The following is a 25479-nucleotide window of genomic DNA, read 5'->3' as shown; positions in this document are numbered from 1 at the left end:
GTCAAGTTTAATTTTTGTATATACTATGAGGTAAATGTGGAGGCTTGTTTTTTTTTCTATAAATGGATATCAAATTGTTCCAGCATTATTTGTTGAAAAGATGCTTTGTTCTGTGTTGAATTGTCTTGGCACCTTTGTTGAAAATAATTGACATTTAATTCCCAACATAATTTGAGCCCTTTAAAGTATATTTTTGATAACTTTATGTTACTCTGTATTATGATTATTTTATATTCTTTATTAAGCTGAAAACTCTTTGAGGACACAACTATCTTACCTCTGAATCCCCTGAAACTAAGCATGTGCCTTGCCTATAGAAAGTGCTCAACAGGGGTGCATGGATGCCTGAGTCAGTTAAGCGTCCCACTCTTGATTTTGTCTCAGGTCAGGATCTCATGGTCTTGAGATCAAGCCCTGTTGGGCTCTGTGCTGACAGCATGGAGCCTGCTTGGGATTCTCTTTCTTGCCTTCTCTCACTGTGCCTCCCCCAACTTGTGCTCTCTCTCTTTCTCTTTCAAAATAAAAAAAAAACATTAAAAAAAAGAAAATGCTCAATAAAAATGTGATATGTTTAAGTAAACCCTAGCATTCATGATCCCTCACCTCTTTAGGTTGAGACATATGGTTGCCCCAAATAGGCTCATAATTTGGCATCCTTTCAGACTGATACTTTAAAAAAAATGTTTATTTATTTTTGAGAGACAGAGAAAAAGAGAGCATGAGCAGGGGAGGGCCAGAGAGAGAGGGAGTCACAGAATTTGAAGTAGACTCCAGGCTCTGAGCTGTCAGCACAGAGCCTGATGTGGGGCTCAAACCCACAAACTATGAGATCATAACCTGACCCAAAGTCAGAGGTTTACCAACTGAGCCACGCAGGCGCCCCCAGACTGATCATCTTAAATTTTTTTTTTGATGCACTTATTTAGAGAGGCTGAACACCATATGCTAGAAGGCAAAAAAAAAGAGAACTCCTTTTGTATTAATTAAGATCTGGACAGGAAACTCATAATATACTCAGGGGGGTTAATTAAAATTTTAATGAAGGCACTGGGGCACTTGCCTGGCTCAGTTGATAGAGCATCAGACTCTTGATCTCAGGGTCATGAGTTCAAGCCCCATGTTGGGCATAAACCTTAAAAAAATCAACTGGATTTAATAAAACTTAAAAAAAATTGATGTTATTTCTAAAAAAAAATTAATGAAGGGACTATTTACAGAGATGGGGACAGAGATGAGGCCAGGGTTGAGGGAACCAACAATGATGGTGAAACACCCAGGGAATAGCAAGCATCAGGCTCTTTACCACCTCTTGAAGGCTTGAAGGGGCAGAGGGAAGAAATGGTTCTACTAGAGCTCAGCAAGAGCAGGAACCCTGTAAAATTGGCCTTCCAACAGCAGCTGTGGTTGTAGAGAAACACAGCTACTGCCATAGCTATAGCAAAGGTGTGGTTTTGGGCATGGGTGTAGGAGGGTGGTGATAAATACCTTAACTTTGGCTGTAGCATGAATTATATACTTCACTTAGGAAGGAATTTTCTCTCTTTCAAAGGCATTTAAATTGGTGACTATCTGTTGTTGTTGGAGCATATCCCTTGATTTTTTTTTTTTTTTTTAAGTAGGCTTCATACCCAGCATAGTGCCCAATGTGGGCTTGAATTCAGGACCCTGAGATCAAGACTCTGATGTTTAAACAACTGAGCCACCCAGGTGCCCCTCCCTTGATCTTACCAATCAACCTAAGTGGCTTATCAAAATGTTAATTCTATCTACATTTAATACCCACTCTTTCCTGAGAGGAGTTCTGATAAATAGTTTGCATGATCTCATTACATTCCCATCCAGTAGACTGATGGCCTTGCTTAGTTAGTGCCCCTTTTAATCTACATCAGTCTCTTCAGTTGGAAAAAAATGATGTGTTGTAAATGCATGGTGCTTACAGAGAACTTAATAAATGTTTTATCTTTAACTCAATCAACTACTCATATTAACCCTTCAGAATGCTTTATACTGCAGTTGCATCTTTTATCTCTAAAATTGCCATGGGAGGAATGTGCAGAAAGAGGATGTGAGGCATGTTAGTTTTCATTCCTTACACTGACATTGACCTTGTAAAAAATGTCTCTTGTAAAAATACAATTACACACTTTTAGCAATGTTATTGTTGTTTGCCATTTTGGCATCTCTAATGCCCATTTGTTTTTATTCCCACCCAAAATGGTGACCATACATCCTAGGTTTATGAAATGAACCACCTACTTTTCAGAATGGTGTGTGGTGTGGAGGCAAAGCAGGGAGCAGGCACAATTATACTGTAATTCCAAATTTGTCTTTGTTTCTTTCCTTTCAGAAATCTGTAAGTTCTTTATGTTTTGCATCAACCCTGGCATGATTCCCCTGTGAACTAAAGCAGCAATGACAGTGCTCAATTGACAATTCAAGCTTTGCTACCAGTTAAGAGTGTGGCCTTAGGAAGTCACTTCACGCTTCAGTTGTTCATTCAGTTCATCTTGACAGGTGCTACCTAGATATACAGTTCCTACCCTCAACTTGCTTACTTTGTCGTAGTGGTAGTGATGGTGGAGATGGTGATACAGATAATAGTACAAAAGAAAATAAATATACGGAACTTGTGAGAGATCTGAAGGAAAGAAAAATACAGTAGAATGATGGGGTGGGAATGATATGCTTTTTGAGTAGGGCATTTGGGATTTCTCTAGGTAACTGAAAAAATGAAGGGGTTGAACCAGATGCAAAGGCTCTTGCAGTTTAAAAGACATGTATTTTCTTTCTTTTTTAAAAAGTTTTTTTTTTTTTTGAGAGAGAGAGAGAGAGAGAGAGAGCGCCCATGCAAGTGGGGGGAGGGGCAGAGAGAGAGAGGGAAAGAGAGAATCCCAAGCAGGCTCTGCAATGAAAGAACAGAGGACCCGGGGCTCCATTTCACCCACGGTGAGATACTGATCTGAGCCCAAAGTCAAGAGACAGACGCTTAGCCTACTGAGCCACCCAGACACCCCAAAAGACATGCATTTTCTTCTTTTCACTATTGTGTTCTGGGAAGTTCCACTGATGCCTCCGTTCTTATTGCCTCAATAAGCAAAAGTGTTTCAATCAAATGCTGCATCAATTTTATACCGCCCGATTTTGAAATAATCCACACAAAAGGTAATAACTGAACAATTTAGTGTTATTTAGGGGTGTAGCTGCTGGTCATGAAAGAAAAAACCCTTAAAAAGAAGAGAAAAAAAAAGGAACGGAAAAACCAACCTGGGGCAATAGGTTATGATTGTATTCTCAGACTTAAGCCCCAGGGCGCAGAAAATAAACCTCCTTAGCTTCTTCCTAAGCGCTGGGCACAGGGGCCCCCGCGAGTCCCGGGGCCCCCGCGAGTCCCGGGTCCCCCGGAGCTGAGCAGCACGGCGGCCGTACCTGACAGCTGCTGCGCGGGCACCAAGCCCTGGAGCCCAGGGAGGAGGAGCCGTAGGCGGGGCCGACTGGAAGCGGCCACCTCAGCAGAGCTGCAGGATTTCCGCAGGGTGAGGGCTGCTGTCGCCCGGAAGAAAAGACGCCTGCGGCAGATGTCTCGTGATTACCTCGGGAGCTCGGTTTCGCCAGTTGACACTGGAAGAAAGAAGGATCTAGCGAAACATGGCTACGGAGGGCCCTGCCACGCGTCGAGTCCGAGTGGCAGAACATCCCAGGTGGGGGAGAGGAGATGACGCGTTTTGGGATCGCCCGGGTAGGCGAGGTGCAGACAGTGTCCAGGACTTCTGGCTCTTCGCTGGGGGCTTCTTTTGCTCCCGGGAGTGGACAGAATCCCTGGGGTTTTCTGAGGCCGCGCGGCTGGGCTTGAGAGAAAGACCACGCCGCAAACACTTTCCACCCTGATTCCTACCAAAGGTTGAACGTTTTTCTTCATCCATGCAGATCCTTCTTTTCTCTTTCTTGCTGAAGGTGGTACACTCTTTGTGCTGGGCTTTAGCAGACGTGCCCAAATTAACTTTGAACCCCTTTTTTCTTTTTCTTGCCTGCCGGTGGATAGTGCTTTTTAAAGTCTCCTTTCTAAAATACTCATTGAAAGCAAACATGCAAAAAGCCCCAAACCAAACCCTCCAAACAACCCTCCCATACCTTGGTTTCTGCATCCTTTTAAATAAACCATAAAATCTATGAATTGTCACTTAAGGACTTAATCTGCTGCCACTACCTAGCTACAGCATAACTTTGCTTAATGATACCTAATGGAGGATCGTTTCATTTGAGGGCATCTTGCAGATACTTTGTAGAAATACTACTTCCAACCTAGGACAGAAATCTCAGAGTGAAGTCTCTAACCTGCTACATATTAGCCTGTAGGCTTTTCTAAGTTTGGTTTCTGTCTCCCTTTGCTGTTTATAATTTTTACGTTTTTCCCTGTTAACTTTTTTCTCTGACGTTAAGTCCTTTAGCTCTCCCTACTTCCTGGTTTCTCACTGTCCTGTGACAGTTGATAATATTGTAACTTCCTAAAACTTGTAGATGCTTTTTTCACCCTTAAGAAAGCAAACATTGGGTCTTTAGTTAGCTAAAAGAAACATAATTTTTGGTTATGGAGACCAGCAGGGCTTTAGACTGCGTATGTCTCTGGCCTTGCGAGGTACTATTGCCCTTACATACTTGAATGAATTAGGACACGTTGTGAAATAAGATTCATAAGGAATTTGTCATATGGAAACAATTTTGACCCTTGTCAAGTTTAGTTTTTTACATAAAACATATCCATGTATAAATTTCTTCTGTGTTTCCATTTGATATGATTTAATCATAATGCTTGATATTTCCATAGTTACCCTGTGGGGTAAGGGGAATGGTTGTAACACGTACTTCACTAAAAGTGAAGAATTGTTTCCTAGGTTTCCTTAGAGTTGTTTCTTGCCTTTTTATGACTTCCATAATACTCATTCATGCAACAGGTATATATTAATATTTATCATTCTGTGCAAGCTGCTGAAGAGATCATAGTAACAGTCAGATAATTGTGCTCTGCCACTTTCTTTTCACTTGTGCATAAAATACAGTTATAAGCTTCAAGCAGTGTTTCAGCCACTTACTCATTTTAGCAGGATGAGTTCAGTTAAATCTAGATAGTATATCTATAAACCTGCCTAACTGGTCATATATTGCAATATGCTAAAGGGGAAAAAATGCATAAGGCCCCCAAGGCCAGACTGTCTTCTTGGGAATTCCTGCTGTTTCTTTAGAATGACTCTTCAGTTTCACAGGGCACATGACCATTTGAGTAAAGGCACTAGTCAACCACATTAAACACTTCAGGAATCTTAATTTCTTTTTTATTCTTTTTATATAAATATCAAATAGAAATAGAAGCTCTTTTTTTCTACCTTCTAATCTTGCATGTTCCCTGTACCATAAGACTGCTTCACATTCTAGCTTTGCATTTTTAGCAGTGGTGTGTCTTCTCTTTTTCTTCTTTTTAAAATTAATTTTTGATTTCTTGGATTATTCTTTTTTTTTGTAACAGCTTTGATATATATTGATATATAATTCACATACCATACAGTTCACCTATTTAAAGTTTATAATTAAATGGTTTCTAGTATATTCACAGGATTGTACAGCCCTTTCCATAATCAAAGTTAGAATGTTTTCATCATCCCCCAAAGAACTCTGTATCCTTTAAACTATCACCCCCAGCTCCCTGCCCTAAGCAACCACTAATATAATTTCTGTCTCTATAGATTTGCTTATTCTGGACATCTCAAATAAATGGAATCATGTAATATGTGGGGTTTTGTGAACTGGCTTCTTTCACTTAACATAATGTTTTCAAGGTTCATCCATGTTGTAACATGTTATCAGTATGTTAATCCTTTTTATGATTGAATAGTATTCCATTGTATGATGCACCATATTTTGTTTATTCATCGGTTGATGGACATTTCAGTTGTTTGTACTTTTTGGCTCCATGAATAATGATGCTGCATGAATGCATTCTTAATATGAAAGATTTGTATTATTTAAAAATATATTCATTAAAGCTTGGGGCACCTGGGTGGCTCAGTCAGCTGAGCATCCAGGGTCATGGGATTGAGCCCCCCGCCGGGCTTTGCTCTGAGTGCGGATTCTCTCTCTTTCTCTCTCCCTCTGCCCGCCTCTCTCGGGTATATATATATATACATATATATATATATATATATGTATATATATATATATATATATGTATATATATATATTCATTAAAGCTTGAAAATCCTACAGTTCCTTTCTTCAATATAGTCTCTGATTCCTATCCTGTGCTGCCAATTCTTACTCTCTTCTTAGAAGTTATCCATTTGGTTTATATTCTTGTAATATCATTTTATCCTTATAGTATCACTGTATCTTTATATCATTATTATATCATTATTTATATCATTATTACCATTTTTTACAAAAATGGTAACATTATATCTCATGATCTGTGAGTTTGAGCCCTGTGTCAGGCTATGTGCTGACAGCTTGTTGCCTGGAGCCTGTTTCAGATTCTGTGTCTCCCTCTCTTTCTGTTCTTGCACTCTGTCTCTCTCTGTCTCTCAAAAATAAAGATTAAAAAATTAAAAAAAGTGGTATCATTATATTCATAAAAGTCAAATCGTATTTGTTTTTCCTGTTACTTTTCTCCACTTAACAATATTTCTCAGAGATCTTGGCACATCAGTCCATACAGACTTATTTCACTGTTTTTACAGCTGAGAAGATTTCATACTATGAATATCATTATTTATTTAACCACTCAACTATTAGAATGTACATTAAAGTTTCAAATTTTTCACTCTTATAAACAATGCTGCAGTAAACATCTTTGAACATTTTTGTGGATACTTCTTGAAGCTCATTTATGGAAATGGAATCAGGGTCAAAGTTAATAAATATTTAAAATTTTGATAGTTCCTGCCAAATGGCCCTGCAAGAAAGAGATGCTTTTAGATTATCTATTTCTTGTTGGTTTTAAGGAACTCTTTATGTATGTGAGTATTTTTTTTAATGAATGTATGTAGTTTTGGATATAAACCATTTGTTGTTTTGTATGTAATATATATATTGTTCCCAGTCTAGCACTCTTCCTTTATCTTGATGATGTCTTTTGTTGTGTAGACTTTTTGTACTTTATGTATTCTAGTACAGTGTTGAATGATAGCACTTTTGTCCTGATTCTGATTTCAGAGGGGAAGCTTCTAATATTTTGTCATCAAATAAAATGTTTACTATTTCTGGTAAATAGCCTTTATTAAATTTAGGACATTTTTTTTTCTTTTCTAACATGTCCATGGCCTTTTTTCTTATTTTAAATTTTATTTAAAAATTATTAGTAATGATTATTGAATTTTTTTTTTTGCATATTTTTGAGAGGATCATGGAATTATAGTTTTTCCCTTTTATGCTGTTAGAATAGTGTATTTCATCAATAGATTTCCTGGTGCTATCTTTATATTCCTGGAAAAAACTCCTGTTTGGTTACAAATATTATAAAATAATGTGTGTTGGATTAACATTACCAATATTTTATTTACTTTTTCTCTGTTTCCACAAGTGATAGTAGCCTATATTTTGATTTTGGGGGTTGTTTTGGCAAGTGGGTTATTCTGGCCTCCTAAAATGAGGTGGCTTTCCACAGCTTCTACTGTTAGAACCATTTATAACAACAAAGAATTGTCTTTCTTTTAAGGTCTGGCTGAACTAACTCATAACATTTTCTGGGCCTTATTAAGGGGATTGTTTCTGACTACTTTTTCTGTTTCTCTTCTGTCAATTTTTAGAAATTTGTACTAAGAAGAAAAAAATCACCCCTTTGTCTAGATTAAAAATTTTTTAAATCTCTTTTGAATCTATAGTTGTCTCTTATTTCTCATATTGATTTTATTAAAAAGAAATTTTTTTTTGATTTTTTTTTTTTTAATTTATTTTTGAGACAGAGAGACAGAGCATGAGCAGGGGAGGGGCAGAGAGAGAGGGAGACACAGAATCTGAAGTAGGCTCCAGGCTCTGAGTTGTTGGCACAGAGCCTGACGCGGGGCTCGAACTCACGAGCTGTGAGATCATGACCTGAGCTGAAGTCAGACGCCCAACTGACTGAGCCACCCAGGTGTCCCATATTGATTTTATATAGTGAGACTCAAAACTTTTTTCTACATTATTGTTTTTATCACAGAACCAGTTTGTAATTTTTTTATCATGTCTGCTATCTTCCCCCTAGTTCAGTAAATTCTACGTTTATCTTTTAAGTCATTTCTTTTCATTTCTGTATTGCTAGTTTCTTGTGCTATATGCATACTTCATTTATTCTCATTATTTCTTATTTTCTTATATTCACTGAAGGCCAGTACCATTATGGTTGCATCTTACAAGTTTTGGTATATAAATCCCTAATTTTTGTTATATTCTAAATAATTGTAAACTTGGTTTTAATATCTACTTTCCTCAGCTTTATCTTGCTCACTAATTTGTTCATCAGCTCTTCATTCTACTATTCAGCTCATCTACAATTTAAAACAATTTTTCCTTCTTTATGTTTTTATTTTTTATTTGAGAGAGAGAGAGAGAGAGAAAGAGTGTGTACATGCACACAAGCTGGGGAGGGGCAGAGAGAGACAGAGACAGAAGGTCTGAAGAGAGTTCTGTGCTGACAGCAGAGAGCCCAACGCTGGGCTCGAACTCACCAACCATGAAATCGTGGCCTGAGCCAAAGTCAGAGGCTTAACCCACTGTGTCACCCAGGCACTCCACCATCTACTATTTTTATTGTCACCATCATGATTTTATTTTCCAAGATCTCTAATATAATTATTGTTTCATTTTTACATTTGAATTTCTGATCAGGAGGAATTTATTGTGGTGGAAGGATTGAAGTAGGATTAACCCCCTCCCCCCTTAATAACAATTATCTATACTTTGAAATGCCATTTTTAATGTTTATTAAATTTTCAAAATAACAGTTATAATAATAACTAATAATTATTTCATGCTTCTAAAACCCTCAAAACAAACCTTTGCTGTGAGTTCTGTTATTATCCTCAGTTTGTATTTGAGGAAAGTGAGGCATAGAGCTCACATAAATTACCATTATAAGGGAGGAAAGACTTTTTCTCTACCCTCTTAGGTTTAGTAGCTTGGGCCCTGAGGGTTAAACTGACAAGAAATAGATTAACAGGAGAAAAGGTTTATTTCACACACACAGGGGGGCTTCACAGAAAAGAAGTGAAATCCTGGGGCAGCTGGTGGCTCATCTGTCAAGCATCCAACTCTTAATCTCGGTTTAAGTCATGATCTCATGATTCATGAATTTGAGCCCCACTTTAGTGTGGAGTCGGCTTGGGATCCTCTCTTTCCCTCTCTCTCTCTACTCCTGCCCTTCTGGTGCTCTCTCTCTCTCTCAAAATAAATAAATTTAAGAAAAAAAGTGAAACCCTAAGAAGTTGTTGGTTCTAGGAGCTTATATAACCATTTTAACAAAGGATGATAGATTGTGAGAAGTGACTAGACAAAGGAAAGCGGTTTGGGCTTTTAGGGGTGGTGAGTTGTGGGACTCTATGGGGGAAACCTTACTAAGGTAAGGGTTATTATAGTAAGTTTTGTTCATGTACACCCCAGTCAGTGAGGTCTTCAGTAATGAGTCCTCTCTTGGTGTGGGAGAGGGGAGGAGAGACAACCTCACAGAGGCAAGGGAGAAATTATGCCCTGCTTTTAAGCAGATGGAGGGAGGGTAGGAGCTCCTCTGGTGTCTGCTGTTTCTTGATTGCCCTCAGCTCAAAGTAATCCTATGTCAAATGGCATATTTCAGAGTGACATTATTCTGATCCCCTTCACCATAAGAATACATATTAACCAATTATTCTTAAATTAGCTGTAAAAATTAATATTTTTTGTAATGCCATGACTAGGCATCCTGATATTGAAGAGAAAACAGAAGCACAGACAGGATAGGAGACTTGCCTAAGGTCACAATGGCAAACTAAAGATACATGTCTCCTGAAAAAAAATTTTTTTTTTAAAGCTTATTTTAAGTAGGTACCACACCCAATGTGGGGCTTGAATTCATGACCCTAAGATCAGGAGTCACACACTCTACTGACTGAGCCAGTCAGGCACCCCATTTCTCTCCTGAAATTTTAATTCTTTCATCTCTGCATATGGTCTAGCCTTAATTAGGTCACCCTAGTGTCCTCTGAGAATCAATCCATAGAGTAAAATCTACTTCATTTACTGCAGTCATATTTTTTTCTCAAGTTCTGTTACTAAAACTGCTGTTAAAACAAACAAACAAACAAACAAGGATTTTAAGTCAAAAGCCTTCAGAGCACCAGATTCAGCAATTTGTGTGGTAATGTTTTGGCCAATTCTACCTTTAACAGTGTAATCTTTGTAGGAGCTGTTATTTTCACATTGAAAATGTTCATTGTACTCTTCTGGGGGCCAGGGGTGGGCAATACTTTAAGTGACTACATTTTAAGAGATGGAGTCTCGCTGGTGACTAACCCAGAGCGGAAAATACAGCTACTTCCCCAATTACAGCCATACTCCTTCATTATTAGAGGATTAAGTATGAAGCTTGGAAAAACACTGTAGACTTCAGTACTTTCTATTCTTAGATATATTTTTCTTGTTTCCTTCTATAGCCTCCATACATTTGAATTTCAAAGGGAGGAATGTTGAATGGTAAGCCTCCAGTGCTGAGCAGTTACAAGAAGGCATGGACAGGCTGCCTTCCTGAGGTAGTCTGGGAAAATTACACATGTGGTACCTCAAAATTATTTTATTAAAACACATTTTAGGAGTCTTGTTCTAACTCTGCTGTTAGCACTCCACCTTGTTTGTGTTCAGTAGAACTTGAAGTTTGTCTGCATATGATTTTCACAAGCGGAACAACTTGAACCTCTGTTGAGGCTAGTGTAGTTATGGAAGCAAGAAAGCTAGGACTTATCATATCCTTCTCCCTATTTCTCACTTTTTCCATCTTATTAAAAAAAATTTTTTTTTAATGTTTTATTTATTCTTGAGAGAGAGAGACAGAGACAGAGACAGGTGTGAGTACGGGAGGGGCAGGGAGAGAGGGAGACACTGAATCTGAAGCAGGCTCCAGGCTCTGAGCTGTCAGCACAGAGCCCAACGTGGGGCTCGAACCCACAAGCTGTGAGATCATGACCTGAGCCAAAGTCAGATGCTTTACTGACTGAGCCACCCAGGCGCCCCCTCACTTTCTCCCACTTCTAATTGGTCACCAATTCCTATGGATTTGACTTTCTTAATATCACCTTAATTTAATTTTCACCCTTCTCTGTCCCCATCAGCCCTTCCTCTTAGTTTACTACAAATGGCCGTCTGTTGGATTTCTTTGTTTTTGCTGTGCCTTCCTATAACCCATCTCTCAAATACTTGAAAACGTGAGTTTTTCAAGTGTGAAATTGATTAATATCACTCCATCCTTAAATGTGTATTCACATCCATTGTCTATGGGTTAAAAGCCAGGTTCCTCAATATGGTATACCAAGCCTTTTAAGATCTGGGGCTTGATTACCACCAGCCTCTTCCTCTGATGTATTAAAGCCCTAAATATAATTTTCTGAATGCAGCATGCTGGGCCTTTTCATTTACCTAGAATGCATCACCCCATCCCATTTGTTTAACATCATCTTTAAAATTCATTTTAACTATTATCTCTTTGAGGAGCCTTCTCGAATTTATGCTCTCCCTTCTAGGTTTATTTTACCATCCACATTCCCCCATGGTAGGGAGAAATATCTTTTCTCTGTGCTCCCAAAGGACTGTATTTGTCTGGCTTATCATTCTATTGTCTCTCTGTATTGTACTTTTTAGCTTAACTATCTTTTCTGCCACATTTTTATAATCCCTAGAGAGCTATTATTAATTTTCTTTCTAAGTAGAGTGCTTAGTATAGCATCAGTAAATGCTTCTTTTGTTTAAAAAAAACTTCTTATTTTGAAATAATTTCACACTTCCATAAAAGTCAAAATATAGTATAAAAATTACTGTCTACTCTTATCCCAGATTCCTCAAATGGTAGCATTTTACCATATTTGCATTATCAGTTTTTCTGTTACATTTTTTTCCTGAATAGTTTGAGATTAAGTTGAAGACATGATGGATGCCTCTTTAATATTAAAATTTTGAGTGTGTTTCCTAGAAACAAGGATGTTTTCCAACATAACCAGAATACAATGATCAAAATCAGGAAATTAATACTGATACAGCATTATCTAATTGACAGGCCTCAAAGTACCACCAATTATCCCACTAATGTCCTTTATAGAAAAAGACCTTTTTTTTTTCTTGGTCAGAATTCAATCTAGGACACATGTTGCATTTACTTGTTGTCTTTTAAATCTTAAAAAAAAATTTTGTTTAATGTTTATTATTTTTGAGAGAAAGAGAGTGTGTGTGAGCAGGGGAGGGGCAGAGAAAGAGGGAAACACAGAATCCGAAGGAGGCTCCAAGCTTTGAGCTGTCAGCACAGAGCCCAATGAAGGGCTTCAACTCACCAACTGCAAGATAATGACCTGAGCCGAAATCAGAAGCTTAACTGATTGAGCCACCCAGGCACCCCTAAATCTTTTTTTTTTTTTTTTATTGTGGTACAGTTGCTGTGTCTTTTGTATTTCATGATTGGTTATTTTATAGAATATCTCTCAATTTGGGTTGTAGGAAAAATTGTAAAAAACTTTGAAAAAGACCAGAAGATTACTGGGTACATCCCAAGAGAACCAGAAGTTGCCCGAAATACCCTTTTAGGTTATCTGATTTCTGTGTGGCTGGGAGCCTTTTGTTATATTCAAGCTTGTTTACAGGTCTGTAGGTCATAGAAAACTGAGAGCAATGCAAATGAATCTTGTCCATAGAAATTGCAAACTGTGCCTGGTGGAGTGCGATTCACTGTACCTCCTAGCTATTAACCAGTTTTGCCGGTTTGCATCTGTTTGTAAATTCATTTCAGCATTCCTTAGTTGACTGTACATGAGTGGTACTTTGGATTCTACTTCAACTGGTTATAATGTCATACTGGTTCTGTCATTAATGAGAGAAGTAAAATATTTAACATTTTCATTTAAAATCTGTGTAAGGGTCATGATTATACTGAGTTTGTCTAATATTTACAATTAGATTCACTTCACCCATTTTTGGTAGGAATACTTAAAAAATTAATTTTGTTTTCTTAGTACATTATTATCAGGAGACACATGAGGCCTATTTGTCCCATTATCAACGCTGTTCATTTGGATCACTTGGTTAAGGAGACATCTGCCTGATTTTTCCACTGCAAAGTTACTATCCTTTTCTTCCATAATTACTAAGGATATTTTGGTGAAATACTATAAGAATATGTTAATATTCTGTTCTTATCAAACTTTCATTTACTGGTTTTAGCATCCATTGATGACCCTTGCCAGTATCAATTATTACTATCATGGTCACCAAATGGTGATTTTCTAGTGTTTAATTTTTTTTTTTTTACATTTATTATTTGGCATTCTAGTGCAATGAAGTGTTTCCCTTTTCTTCCATTTATTTATGTCAGTGTGGACTCATTGGTTTCTATTTTATTCTGTGGGTTATAATATGTTACCCTTATTGCTAGTTTGATGCTCAAAATTTTCAAGATTTGGGCAGTGGGAGTTTCCTTATGTGAGCTCTTGTGACTTGACATGTCACTATCATTGTTTAAGCACTTCCCAACTTTCTGGCACAGCAAGATGTTTCAGGTTTCTACGGTACTTTTTCTGCCCCGGTGCTGGAATAATTTCTTTAATGAGCTCTGGTTTCTTTTGAAACCAAGATCTGAACACTGGGAATGCTCATTGCTACTGGGTTGTTAATGATTCTAGGCCATCTCAGCATATCATTTGCTCTTTTCTTTTCTTTTTCCTTTAATGTTTATTTGTTTTTGAAAGAAAGGGGGTGGAGCAGGGGAGGGGCAGAGAGAGCAAAACAGAAGATCTGAAGTAGGCTCTGTGCTGACAGCAGAGAGCCTGACGCGGGGTTTGAACTCAGAACTACTGGATCATGACCTGAGCTGAAGTCAGACACTTAACCAACTGAGCCACTAAGGCCCCCCTCACTTGCTTTTTTCTTATAACAGATTATTCTAGAAGTCACTTGATAAAAATTTCTGGAAACTGCTTCTAGAAAAGTTTCTAGAAAACTGTTCTTTTCTTATAATTTCATAGTACTTCATTTTGTAAATAGGCCATACTTTATTCAAAACTCTTTTATAAAAGAATATTTAGGTTTCTAGTATTTTGCAATTATAACCAATTCTTTAATAAATAATCTCATGCATATGTTTTTTCATACTGTTGGGGGTAATCCTTCAGGGTAAATTCTTAGACATAGGGTTTCTGGGTAGAAATGAATGCCAATATACTTTTATTAGGTACTGTCCAGTTTTCTTCTGCTTAATATTATTTCCCCATTGTCATTTCTTATTTTGCGTATTTGTGTTTTATCAGCCGCCATTTTATTAATTAATTGGCTAGTGGTTTGTCTATTTTGTAAAAGTTTTTTTTTTTAAAAGTAAGGATTTTAATTTAATTAGGTCTACTGTTTTCGTATTCCCTGAATAATTGCTTTCTACTTTTTTCTTTCTTGTCTCCTTTCTTATGATTTCTTTGTGTTCATTTTGTTCTTATTTTTCTAGCTTATTGAGCTGAGAATTTAGTTCACTTATTATCATTCTTTCATTTGTATTGACAAAAGTGTTAGGGCTATAGGCTTTCTTGATTGCTTTAAATGTATCCCATAGATTTTGATATATAGTGCCATTATTATTATTAGAAATTCTATACTTTCTGTTCATTTCCTTCTTCTCTGAAGTGTTTTTTTAAAATTCATTTTGAACTGTTTTTTTAGTTCATTTCCTCTTTCACCCAAGAGTTAAAAGGCACTTTAAACATTAGTAGGTTGGAGGACCTTTTTGTGGTTTGATCTTAATAATTTCTAGTTTTACTGTATTGAGTTTAGAGTGTTGTTTTTAGTATTTTTACTTCATGGAATTTACTGATATGTTCTTTATGATCTTATATGTGATCAATATTTGTGAATATTCCATGTGTCCTTAAGTTACATTCCCCATTGTCAGAGTATAATGTTAAATATATGTACACATCCATAATCTACTTTATCAATTTTGTTGTTTGGGTCTTTCTTTTCTTCCTTTTGTCCACCTGATCTGTTTGTTTGTTTTTTTTTAAGTTTATTTTGAAAGAGAGGGAGAGGGCCAGAGAGAGGAAGAGAGAGAGAATCTCAAGCAGGCTGTGCACTGCCACTGTGGAGCCTGAGAGGGGGTTCGAACCCACGAGATCATGACCTGAGCCAAAATCAAGAGTTGGGTGCTTAACTGACTGAGCCACCCAGGTGCCCCTGGTATTTTTTTTTTTAAAGATTATATTTATTTACTTTGAGAGAGAGAGAGAGAGAGAGAGAGAGAGAGAGAGAGAGAGAGACTGAGAGAGAACATGTGCCTGTGGGGAGGGGCAGAGAGAAAGTGGGAAAGAGAGAATTCCAAGCAGGCTCCATGCTGTCAGTGCAGAGTCTGATGCAGGGCTCAAACCCACGAACCCACAAGATCATAACCTGAGCCAAAGAGTTGGATTTCTTAGCTGACTGAGCCACCCATACGCTCCAACCTGATCTGTGTTTATACTGAGGAAGGTATCTTATAGTCTCTTATTGTTGGTGTATTTCTATCTATATTTTCTTACATTGTCTATAGTTTCTGCCTTATAAAAGTGGCTGCAGTTTCCTTTGAGGGCATTTCTTAAACAGTTACCTTCATTTTGAATTGCAGCCCTTAGCATTAAGAATTTTCTTTATATGTTCTTTGGCTTACATTCTATGATGTCTGATATCAGGATTACTACCTCTGTTTTCTTATTGTGTCTATTTGCCTGGAATACCTTTGCCTGTTCCTCAATATTTGGTCTTTCTGAATGACTTTGTTTTAGTGCTGTCTGTATACAGCATATAGTTTGGTCCTGTTTTTGGAGCTAATTACAAGTCTTTTTGTTTTAATAGGTGAGGTAGGCCCATTCACATTTATTGATGTAACTAACATGTTTGATTTTTAACTCGTTTTATTTTATAATTATGTATTATAATATAGTTTCTTTTTATTAAAAAATTTTTTTTAACATTTATTCATTTTTGAGAGTGAGAGAGACAGAGCATGAGTGGGGGAGGGGCAGAGAGAGAGGGAGACACAGAATCTAAAGCAGGCTCCAGGCTCTGAGCTGTCAGCACAGGGCCCGATGCGGGGCTTGAACTCACGGACTGCGAGATCATGACCTGAGCTGAAGTTGGACGCTTAACTGACTGAGCCACCCAGGCGCCCCTATTTATAATATAGTTTCTGAATAGTTTCTGTGTTTCCTTATTTACCAATTTATATTTATCTGTCTGCTTTCTTTGCCCCTATATTTTTTGAAATTTCTTTGGTGTTTAGGAAGATTTATATTCTTGTTCTATTGGTTATATTTATACTTATGTATCTTTTTTAATGCTCTGAGAAAGCAGAGGACTTTTCTTATTTAGCCTTTTACTATTTTCTATGTCCATTTTCTTTCATTGAAAAATGTGAACATTTTAAATAATTCTATCTAGAATTTGACAGACACATAACCTAAGTTTTTTCAACCCTCTCTATAAAATGGAAGATGCAGGGCAGAGAGTACCAGGGTTTAGCAGCATCATTAAGATCACCCCAGTGCTCCAATAGTGCTTCCAGTCCTGATATCAGCTAAAGAGACTAATTATTTAATTACCTACCATCTCTCATTGCTTTTAGTGGGTTCTTATTCACATGCTCTAGAATAGAAACAGTAAGGAACCCAAGAATCTAGCATTTCTTAAGCAAATCCGTCATGCCAGCCCGAAGCTAGACCCTTTCCACACTCCCTTATTTAATCTCCTAAATAATTCTGTGGGATACATATTTAGACTCCATATAAAGAAAATGAGCTTAAGGAATTTCATCATGTGGTAAAGAAGGGTTTTGAACCTAGGTCCACCTGACTGCACAGGCCATTGTCTCTCTAAGAAATTGTTTTAAGTTTATATATTTTGAGAGAGAGTGAGAGAGGGAGAGTGGGGCAGGGAGAGGGAGAGACAGAATCCCAAGCAGGCTCCATGCCATTAGCACAGAGCCTGGCATGGGGCTTGAACTCACTGTGAGATCATGACCAGAGCTGAGATCAAGATCAGCTTAAACAGTTGAACTACCCAGGCACCCCTAAGAATTTTTTTTTTTAGTGGTTTAATAATATCCTTGCATATACCTGTATGATAACATTAAAAAAGTGTTGCTTTATCATGGTTACTGATATCTTTTAACTTTTACCTGTTGCCTATATTGCAATCAATGAGTTTATTTTATTTTTATTTTTTCTTCTCCCATACCTCCCATTTTTAAATGGGTGGAATTTTTTCTTTCCTGTAGTTTTAGATTAATCTTAGTTTTGTTGACTCCTCTTTTCTTTTTCATTGAGTTTCTAGTGGTCAGAGTGGTTCTCTTTCTTTCTTTCTTTCTTTCTTTCTTACTTATAGGTAACTTGAAGTTTGTGGATTCTCTGTTTCTAGTTATAATAAAGATAAGGTTTTATATTGTTTGCTTGTTCTTGTGCTAAATCGTTTTGGAGGATATATGAGGCAACTCAGATTTAGGCAGACACCATTATCCATACCTACCTGGGAATCCAGTAAATTGGATTCCCAGGTAGGTATGTCTTGAATGATGTGCTACTGATATCCCTGTTAATTGTTATTGTTATTGTTTCCCTGCCCATATCTTCTATTGTCATCCACAGCCTCGGCTGAGGGAGTAGATCCAAGTAATTGTATTTGTAACTAAGACAACTGACCTATTTATATCAGTAAACTCACCCTCTTGTTGAAAAATAGACCAGGATGGATACGGGACCTAAACTGCCAACCAGATTATCTTTTTTGGGAAGTTGAATTAATGGACACAGAAACTTAATCAGATAGTTTAGGACATTGGAGCTGTTAAATCTTATAGAGTTGAGGCCATAGTGTCATGAAACTGAAGGTATGGAGGAATAGAAACTAAGAGGCTCACAGAGGCAACTGAAATGTGAACAGCATGGAGCAGAGTAGTGATGGTGTCTTGGAGGGATGATAGAATGAGATGTGAAAAGAGAACAAAAGACACTAACATAAACAGTTTCTGATGGCTATCCAATTCCAAGGAGGCCATCTTGAATACCTTCCATATCTTTCTATCATTATAATAGATTTCCTTTTTCCTTGATCTGTCCTTGGTGTGATTTTCTGTTTCTTACAACTAATTAATCTTTAAGATCAGTTAATTAATGGGTGTCTTGAATATGATAGGCCTTAACAGATATTTATTGTCCTGGTGTTATTATTCAGATACACTATGATGTGGAACTATAAACAGTGGACGGGTATTCATAGAAGTGCATTGAGATGACTTAATGTAAAATTAAGTCTATTTTAAGAATTTTGGATCTAGAAAAGGCCTGTAAGGAATATCTAGTTCTCATTTTAAAGAAGAGAGGCCAAGGGAAAAGGACTTGCCCCACTGAAATTAGAACTGTGGTCTCCTGATATCCAGTCTAGTTTTCATTTGACTACTTGTATTGTACTGGGTTGAATAGTGCCCCCCAACCCTCATTCATGTCCACCTAGAACCTCTGAATATGACCTTATTTGTGCTAGCATCTTTATATACTTCTGTAATCAAGTTAAGATGAGGTCATAGTGAATTAAGGTGGGCTCTAATCTAATAAGACTGGTGTCCTTATAAGAACGAAAAGCTGAGATACAGATAGAGACACATAGGGAGAATTCTATGTGGTGACAGAGGCAGCTTGGAGTGATGCAGCTGTATCCACAGAATGTCAAGGATCAATGGCTACCACCAGAAACTAAAAAGAGGGAAGGAAGGCTTCATTCACCTGTACAGGTTTTTTTTCAGAGGTGCATGGCCCTGCAAACACTCTGATTTTATACTTCTAGCTTCCAGAATAGTGAGGCAATAAATTTCTATTATTTTAAGCCAATCAGTTTGTAATATTTTATTATGGTAGCTCTAGGAAATTGAAATACTTTCCCATACTACTTATTTTAAGATAAAGAGATTTTTCTCTGAATATCATTGAGAATTGTACAGAAAGTTATATTCTTTACGACTGAAGTTAATCGTTTTTCCTGTTGAGTATATCCATTTTTTTTTTCTTTACTTTTCTATGTGCTTAGCTATACTCTTGTGTCACTGAGGGAGTCACTGTATTGTCTTATCCTAGGATTTTCAAAGAAGTATGTTGGTAAAAAATTTTGCTTTTCTTTTTAGGAATAATTAATTTGTGTGTGTTATGGGTTTTTCTATTATATAGATATTCTGAAATATTCTACTCTTGTTCACTCAGATTGATGAAGCTAAAGGAAATGTTTAACTCTAAGTTTGGATCCATTCCCAAGTTTTATGTTCGAGCACCAGGAAGAGTCAACATAATAGGTATTTCAAAATTTCTTTCTCTTAATTGTTTCTTCCTTTGGTAAGATCTAAATTGCTGTTAATACATTTTTTGTATTAATTTTTCCCAAGAAAACTGAAAAAATAGAATATTTCCTATGTATCTTAGTACAGCAAGTAAAGCTTTTGCATCTGGAAATTGCATCTTTCCCAATCCATGTTGTTAGTGTTAACTTTGTCCATTTATTTTGAAAATTTGTTGAAATTTTGTTGTTAATATTAGTTTCATGAGAGATGAAAAGATTTTTCTGTGCCACAGGATAAATTTTTAAATTTTGGTTAATAATTTTCATGATTTTACATTTACTCATTGGGTTAGAAGAATACCGAGAAGCCTTTTTAAAAGGGTGGGGTAACTTCAGGCTCTGTGTTGACAGCTCAGAGCCTGGAGCCTGCTTCAGATTCTGTCTCTCCTCTCTCTCTCTCTCTCTCTCTCTCTACCCCTCCCCCACTCATGCTCTCTCTCTCTCTCTCTCCCTCTCTCTGTCAAAAATAAATAAACATAAAAATTTTTTTAAAGGGTGGTGACCTGAAGAATGAGTAGGTTCTATCAAGAGAAAACAGGATGAGGAACTGAGAAAAAAACAGGAGTCAAAGGAGGATTAAAAAGAGAACTTCCTATAATGGAAAATGTAAACATACAAAAAACTCCCATGTACCCAACAATTATTATATTTTAAAAAAATGTTTATTTACTTGAGAGAGAGAGCACAAACGGGGGAGGGACAGAGAGAAAGTGGGAGACACAGAATCCAAAGCAGCTCCACAGTGTCAGCGCAGAGCCTGATGGGGAACTTGAACTCACAAACCGTGAGATTATGACCTGATCTGAAGTCAGACACTTAACTGACTGAGTGACCCAGTTGCCCTCAACAATTATGATTATCAACTCAGGTGATCTTATTTTATTTTGAAGCAAATAATGAAGGATTTTTTTTTTTTTTAAAAAGGATGTTTGAGTATGGTTAAATGAGGGAGGGAGGAGGAATAGAGTAAAGCCAGTGGAGAGAGAGAGATTATAGATAACTGAGAAGGGAGGAATTGATGGAGCAGATTTCCTGAGAAGGCAAGAGGGACATCAGAAGAGGGCTACTTTGATTCTTTTAACAGAAGACATGCAGGTTGATGTAGATAAATGTATAACTTAGGTAAAGAGGTTGAGGGAGTTCTTGTGGAGGTTAGATGAAGGAGGTGAGGATTAAGTAGAAGGGACATTTGAAATAACCTTGTGAAAGGTGGGAGAGGGAGATGACTGGAGGAACAAAAGGTTTTCTGGGTAGCATTGAAATCTGGCTAGAGCTGGAGACTGTAGAATTGGAAAAGTACCAACCTGCAGAGTTGTTCTTTCTTCTCCCCCTGAGCTAGTCCAAGGTGCCAATGTTTGATCTAAGGTTGTTTTGAATTGAGGTTGCAAGAGAATGACAATGGCAGCAGGAAGTTGGTGATACTAATAGGAGAGCAGGTGAAGTTATGAATCCTGGAATCTATGCTGGGTAGAAAAAGGAAGAAAGGCAGGAGGGAGCTTATAAGGTAGAGAGGGCAAAAAGCAGTCTGACAAACAAGTTAGTGGGAGGAACAGTAAGAGAAATGGCAGGATGGGAAGTGTTAGTAAAGAATATGCTATTTGAAACTAAAATTTCATAAGTGAAAAATTTCCAGGTGATAAGGTCTATAGTCATTACTGGATTTGTCAAGGTGCTAGATGGCCGAAGCAGAGAGGAGGTCAAGTTCTCTGGAGGTCAAGAGATTAGGCAGCTGGGGCTTTGGACTAGGTTGTTTACCAGGATTGGGATGGAGAGGGGCTGGAACGAGATAGCTAAGGTATTCAGGGAGGAGCAGTGTGTCTAAGAGAGAGATGAAAGGAGAGGAGAGAATGTGGCATGAGCCTTTCAAGAACTGGAGGATGGGAAAAAAGCCTGGTAATAGCAGAGTGGAGGAGGACCTCAGCAACTCTTCAGTGTTGCAGGAGGCCTGCAAAGAAGCAGTTTTCTCGGAGGAGAGCCATTTTATCTAGTTGTGGGGGTGAGGGTACCAAACTAAGAATTTCCCTGACGAATAATTCTTACTCTAGTAAATTTAGTGACTATCTTCTGATTTAAAAAAAGGGGGAGGATTATGTTCCCATATAGTTAATTTACTTAGTGCTTGGGATGAAATGAATTTCTGTAGTTATTAAAGCATTATCATACTTACCATTAAAATATTCAAAATGTAATCATCTTGTTCTCCTCACCTGCGAGCAGTTCCTGCTCCCTTCCTGCCCGTCACAGGGATGTGGGGTAGGGTGGAGTAGGGAGTGGGGATATTCCATCAGTTTTGACAGGGGCAGGAATCTGTCATTTCCAGAAGGCTGTCATCCACACTGTGGCTTTTACAAAAAACCTGGTGCCTCCCTCGAGTTCTGCCTATTTAAATATGCGTTTTCTATTTGTGAACCACTGTTTTATATTATTGTCTTCTTTGAAGGAAGTTGGTGAGAAAGGCAGCTTTGAAAACCACTTCTCCATGTGAAACTATCAATCCATAAAAAAAAACCTTTATCATTTCATTTTTTTTTTAATTTTTTTTTTTTAACGTTTATTTATTTTTGAGACAGAGAGAGACAGAGCATGAACGGGGGAGGGTCAGAGAGAGGGAAACACAGAATCTGAAACAGGCTCCAGGCTCTGAGCTGTCAGCACAGAGCCCGACGCGGGGCTCGAACTCACGGACCGCGAGATCATGACCTGAGCCGAAGTCGGCCACTTAACCAACTGAGCCACCCAGGCGCCCCTTTTATCATTTCATTTTAAAGGCTACATCAATATGGAAAAGATTTGCTACCTTGTATATTAATAATAAGTATTTAAAAATGCAGTTGTGCAGTTGAATTGTCTTCCATTCATTTTGTGTTTCTTAGTTGGTTAGTGTTTGCCATAGGAACAGTCAGATATGAAAACCTGTCTTGGGGAAATATAAATGAGCTTGCTTATTTTGCTTATTTCTTTCTTGAATTGTTATTTTGTATTTCAATCTCATGAATAACAACCTTGAGTTTAAATAGCAATCTGGAGAAAATATTATGGTGTAATAGGAAATAAAATTCCTACAGATGATTCATAGAGGAATTAGAATGCATAGAATAGTTTGTTTCCTATATTTTCTTATTATATATAAAATAGTACAGATTAAAAATTCTTTTTCTTCTTTTTTTTAATTTTATTTTTTATTTTTTAAAATTTACATCCAAATTAGTTAGCATATAGTGAAACAATGATTTCAGGAGTAGATTTCTTAGTGCCCCTTACCCATTTAGCCCATCCCCCCTCCCCTCCCTGGTTACCCCTCCAGTAACCCTCAGTTTGTTCTCCACATTTATGAGTCCTTCTGTTTTGTCTCCCTCACTGTTGTTTTTTTTTTTTTTTACTTTATTTTTTTATTTTTAAAATTTACATCCAAATTAGTTAGTATATAGTGAAGCAATGATTTCAGGAGTAAATTCCTTAATGCCCCTTACCCATTTAGCCCATCCCCCCCTCCCACAACCCTTCCAGCAACCCTCAGTTTGTTCTCCATATTTATGAGTCTCTTTTGTTTTGTCCCCCTCCCTGTTTTTATATTATTTTTGTTTCCCTTCCCTTATGTTCATCTGTTTTGTCTCTTAAAGTCCTCATATGAGTGAAGTCATATGATTTTTGTCTTTCTCTGACTAATTTCACTTAGCATAATACCCTCCAGTTCCATCCACAGAGTTGCAAATGGCAAGATTTCATTCTTTTTGATTGCCGAGTAATACTCCATTGTAGATATATACCACATCTTCTTTATCCATTCCTCCACCGATGGACATTTGGGCTCTTTCCATACTTTGGCTACTGTTGATAGTGCTGCTATAAACATGGGGGTGCATGTGTCCCTTTGAAACAGCACACCTCTATCCCTTGGATAAATGCCTAGTAGTGCAATTGCTGGGTTGTAGGTAGTTCTATTTTTAGTTTTTTGAGGAACCTCCATACTGTTTTCCAGAGTGGCTGCACCAGCTTGCATTCCCACCAACAATGCAAAAGAAATCCTCTTTCTCCACATCCTCGCCAATGTCTGTTGTTGCCTGAGTTGTTAATGATTGCCATTCTGACAGGTGTAAAGTGGTATCTCATTGTGGTTTTGATTTGTATTTCCCTGATGATGAGTGATGTTGAGCATTTTTTCATGTGTCAGTTGGCCATCTGGATGTCTTCTTTGGAGAAGTGTCTATTCATGTCTTTTGCCCATTTCTTCACTGGATGATTTGTTTTCTGGGTGTTGAGTTTGATAAGTTCTTTATAGATTTTGGATACTAACCCTTTATCTGATATATCATTTGCAAATATCTTCTCCCATTCTGTCAGTTGCCTTTTAGTTTTGCTGATTCTTGCTTCTTTTTTTTTTACCCTAGCTATGTCTAGCACATTCAGTACAACTTATCAATGCCAGTCTAATTTGTTAGGCATTTATTTAGGCTAAAAATATAAATAAAGCAAAGTCCTCAACTTTAGTGAGTACGTTGGCTAACAAGGAGGAGAGTGAGATTCACATAATGTTAATACAAGGCAGGGTGTGTTAAAGGCTTCAGCCATTCATATTTTAAAAGGTAATATGAAAGAGCAACAGGAAAAGGAGAGATTACTGTTCTTGATACTCCATATAACTAGTCACAAAACAAAATATTTGAAGATGATCACTATGAATTAGAAAGTAGAAAAAAAACTTGTGAAGATTTAAAGAAGTCTATAAATTAACAGAAACTAATACCTAATATACTTATGCTAGCAGAAGTTTCTGGCTCAGGTGTCTGGGAGAGAAAGAAAACTTTCATTTTCTGTCCATAGTATTTTTATTTTCTGTTAAAACCTGGCTCGTGGCCAAGTTTTTCTTGTATGTCAACCTACTTGAATTTCTCTTGTTCCATTTGCTAGCAATGTTAAAAACTCTTTCTCTTTTTTTCTAGGAGAACATATAGATTATTGTGGGTATTCTGTTCTTCCTATGGCTGTAGAACAAGATATGTTAATAGCGGTGGAACCTGTGGAAACACAAACTCTTCAACTAGCCAACACAAATCCCTTGTACCCGTGAGTATTTAGGATTGCTACTGTGAGTAATGGTGCATGTGCATTCATAGCCAAATGAACTCTTTAGAAGAAATCAAATTTATAATAAATCATTTAATTTATTGAAAATCTGTATCTGACTTCCAAAGGAATCTGAGGCTGCTCTTTAATATTTGTTCCTTTTTATTCATTTGCTCATTCATTTAAAACACGTTTACTGAAGACTTACCATGTGTCTTGACGTTGTTTTTGATACTGGGCCATACAGAAATGAAAATAACTCTGTCCTTGCCCAGATGGTATTTATCATCTATTTAGGCAGCTGTCGTCAGCAAAGTTGGTGGTGCTGCCTTTCTTATGTTACTAGGGCACCCTCTAATTCTCTTGTAACATCTTACCACGCTGTATTACAATTACCTGCTTACTTGCCTGTATTCCCCCAGTAGATTATAAACTCTGTGACTTTAGGTACTGTTGCCTCTCCAATGCTGTAGGCTCAGTGACAAACTTAGAGTCTGGTGCATAATAGACCTAAGTTTCTAGTACATATGCTTTATCAAGTTAAGGACATACTTTTTTGTTTGCAGTTTTTTTAAAATTCTTAGTTTGCCAGTATTAAAAAATTTGTTAATGGGTATTGAATTTTATTAAATGTCTATTCAATATAGAAGAGCAGTTAAGGGGCGCCTGAGTGGCTCAGTCTGTTGAGCATCCGACTTCGGCTCAAGTCATGATCTCGTGGTCTGTGAGTTCAAGCCCCGCGTCAGGCTTTGTGCTGAAGGCTCAGAGCCTGGAGCCTGCTTCAGATTCTGTGTCTCCCTCTCTCTCTGCCCCTCCCTCGCTCATGCTCTG

The 25479-nt window shown here is 37.4% G+C and overlaps 1 protein-coding gene across 3 annotated transcripts in view; it reads left to right on the top strand.

Moving 5' to 3' along the window:
• GALK2 (galactokinase 2) overlaps positions 1–25479 on the top strand; it is a 138145-nt gene that overhangs the window by 5795 nt on the left and 106871 nt on the right. The window contains exons 1-3 of one of the 3 annotated variants that reach the window (XM_043555453.1): positions 3475–3698; positions 19452–19540; positions 24525–24648. In XM_043555453.1, coding sequence (XP_043411388.1) covers positions 3646–3698; positions 19452–19540; positions 24525–24648 — 266 coding nt within the window. In that variant the 5' untranslated portion in view covers positions 3475–3645. Of the gene's footprint in view, positions 1–3474; positions 3699–19451; positions 19541–24524; positions 24649–25479 lie in introns of those variants that run through there. The other 2 variants (XM_043555455.1, XM_043555454.1) reach the window with 2 other exon arrangements.

This window comes from Prionailurus bengalensis, chromosome B3 (genome assembly GCF_016509475.1).
Source record: "Prionailurus bengalensis isolate Pbe53 chromosome B3, Fcat_Pben_1.1_paternal_pri, whole genome shotgun sequence".
Lineage (NCBI taxonomy): Eukaryota > Metazoa > Chordata > Mammalia > Carnivora > Felidae > Prionailurus > Prionailurus bengalensis.
The sequence above is the reverse complement of the archived record's forward strand: the minus strand, read 5'-3'. Positions and strand labels throughout refer to the sequence as shown.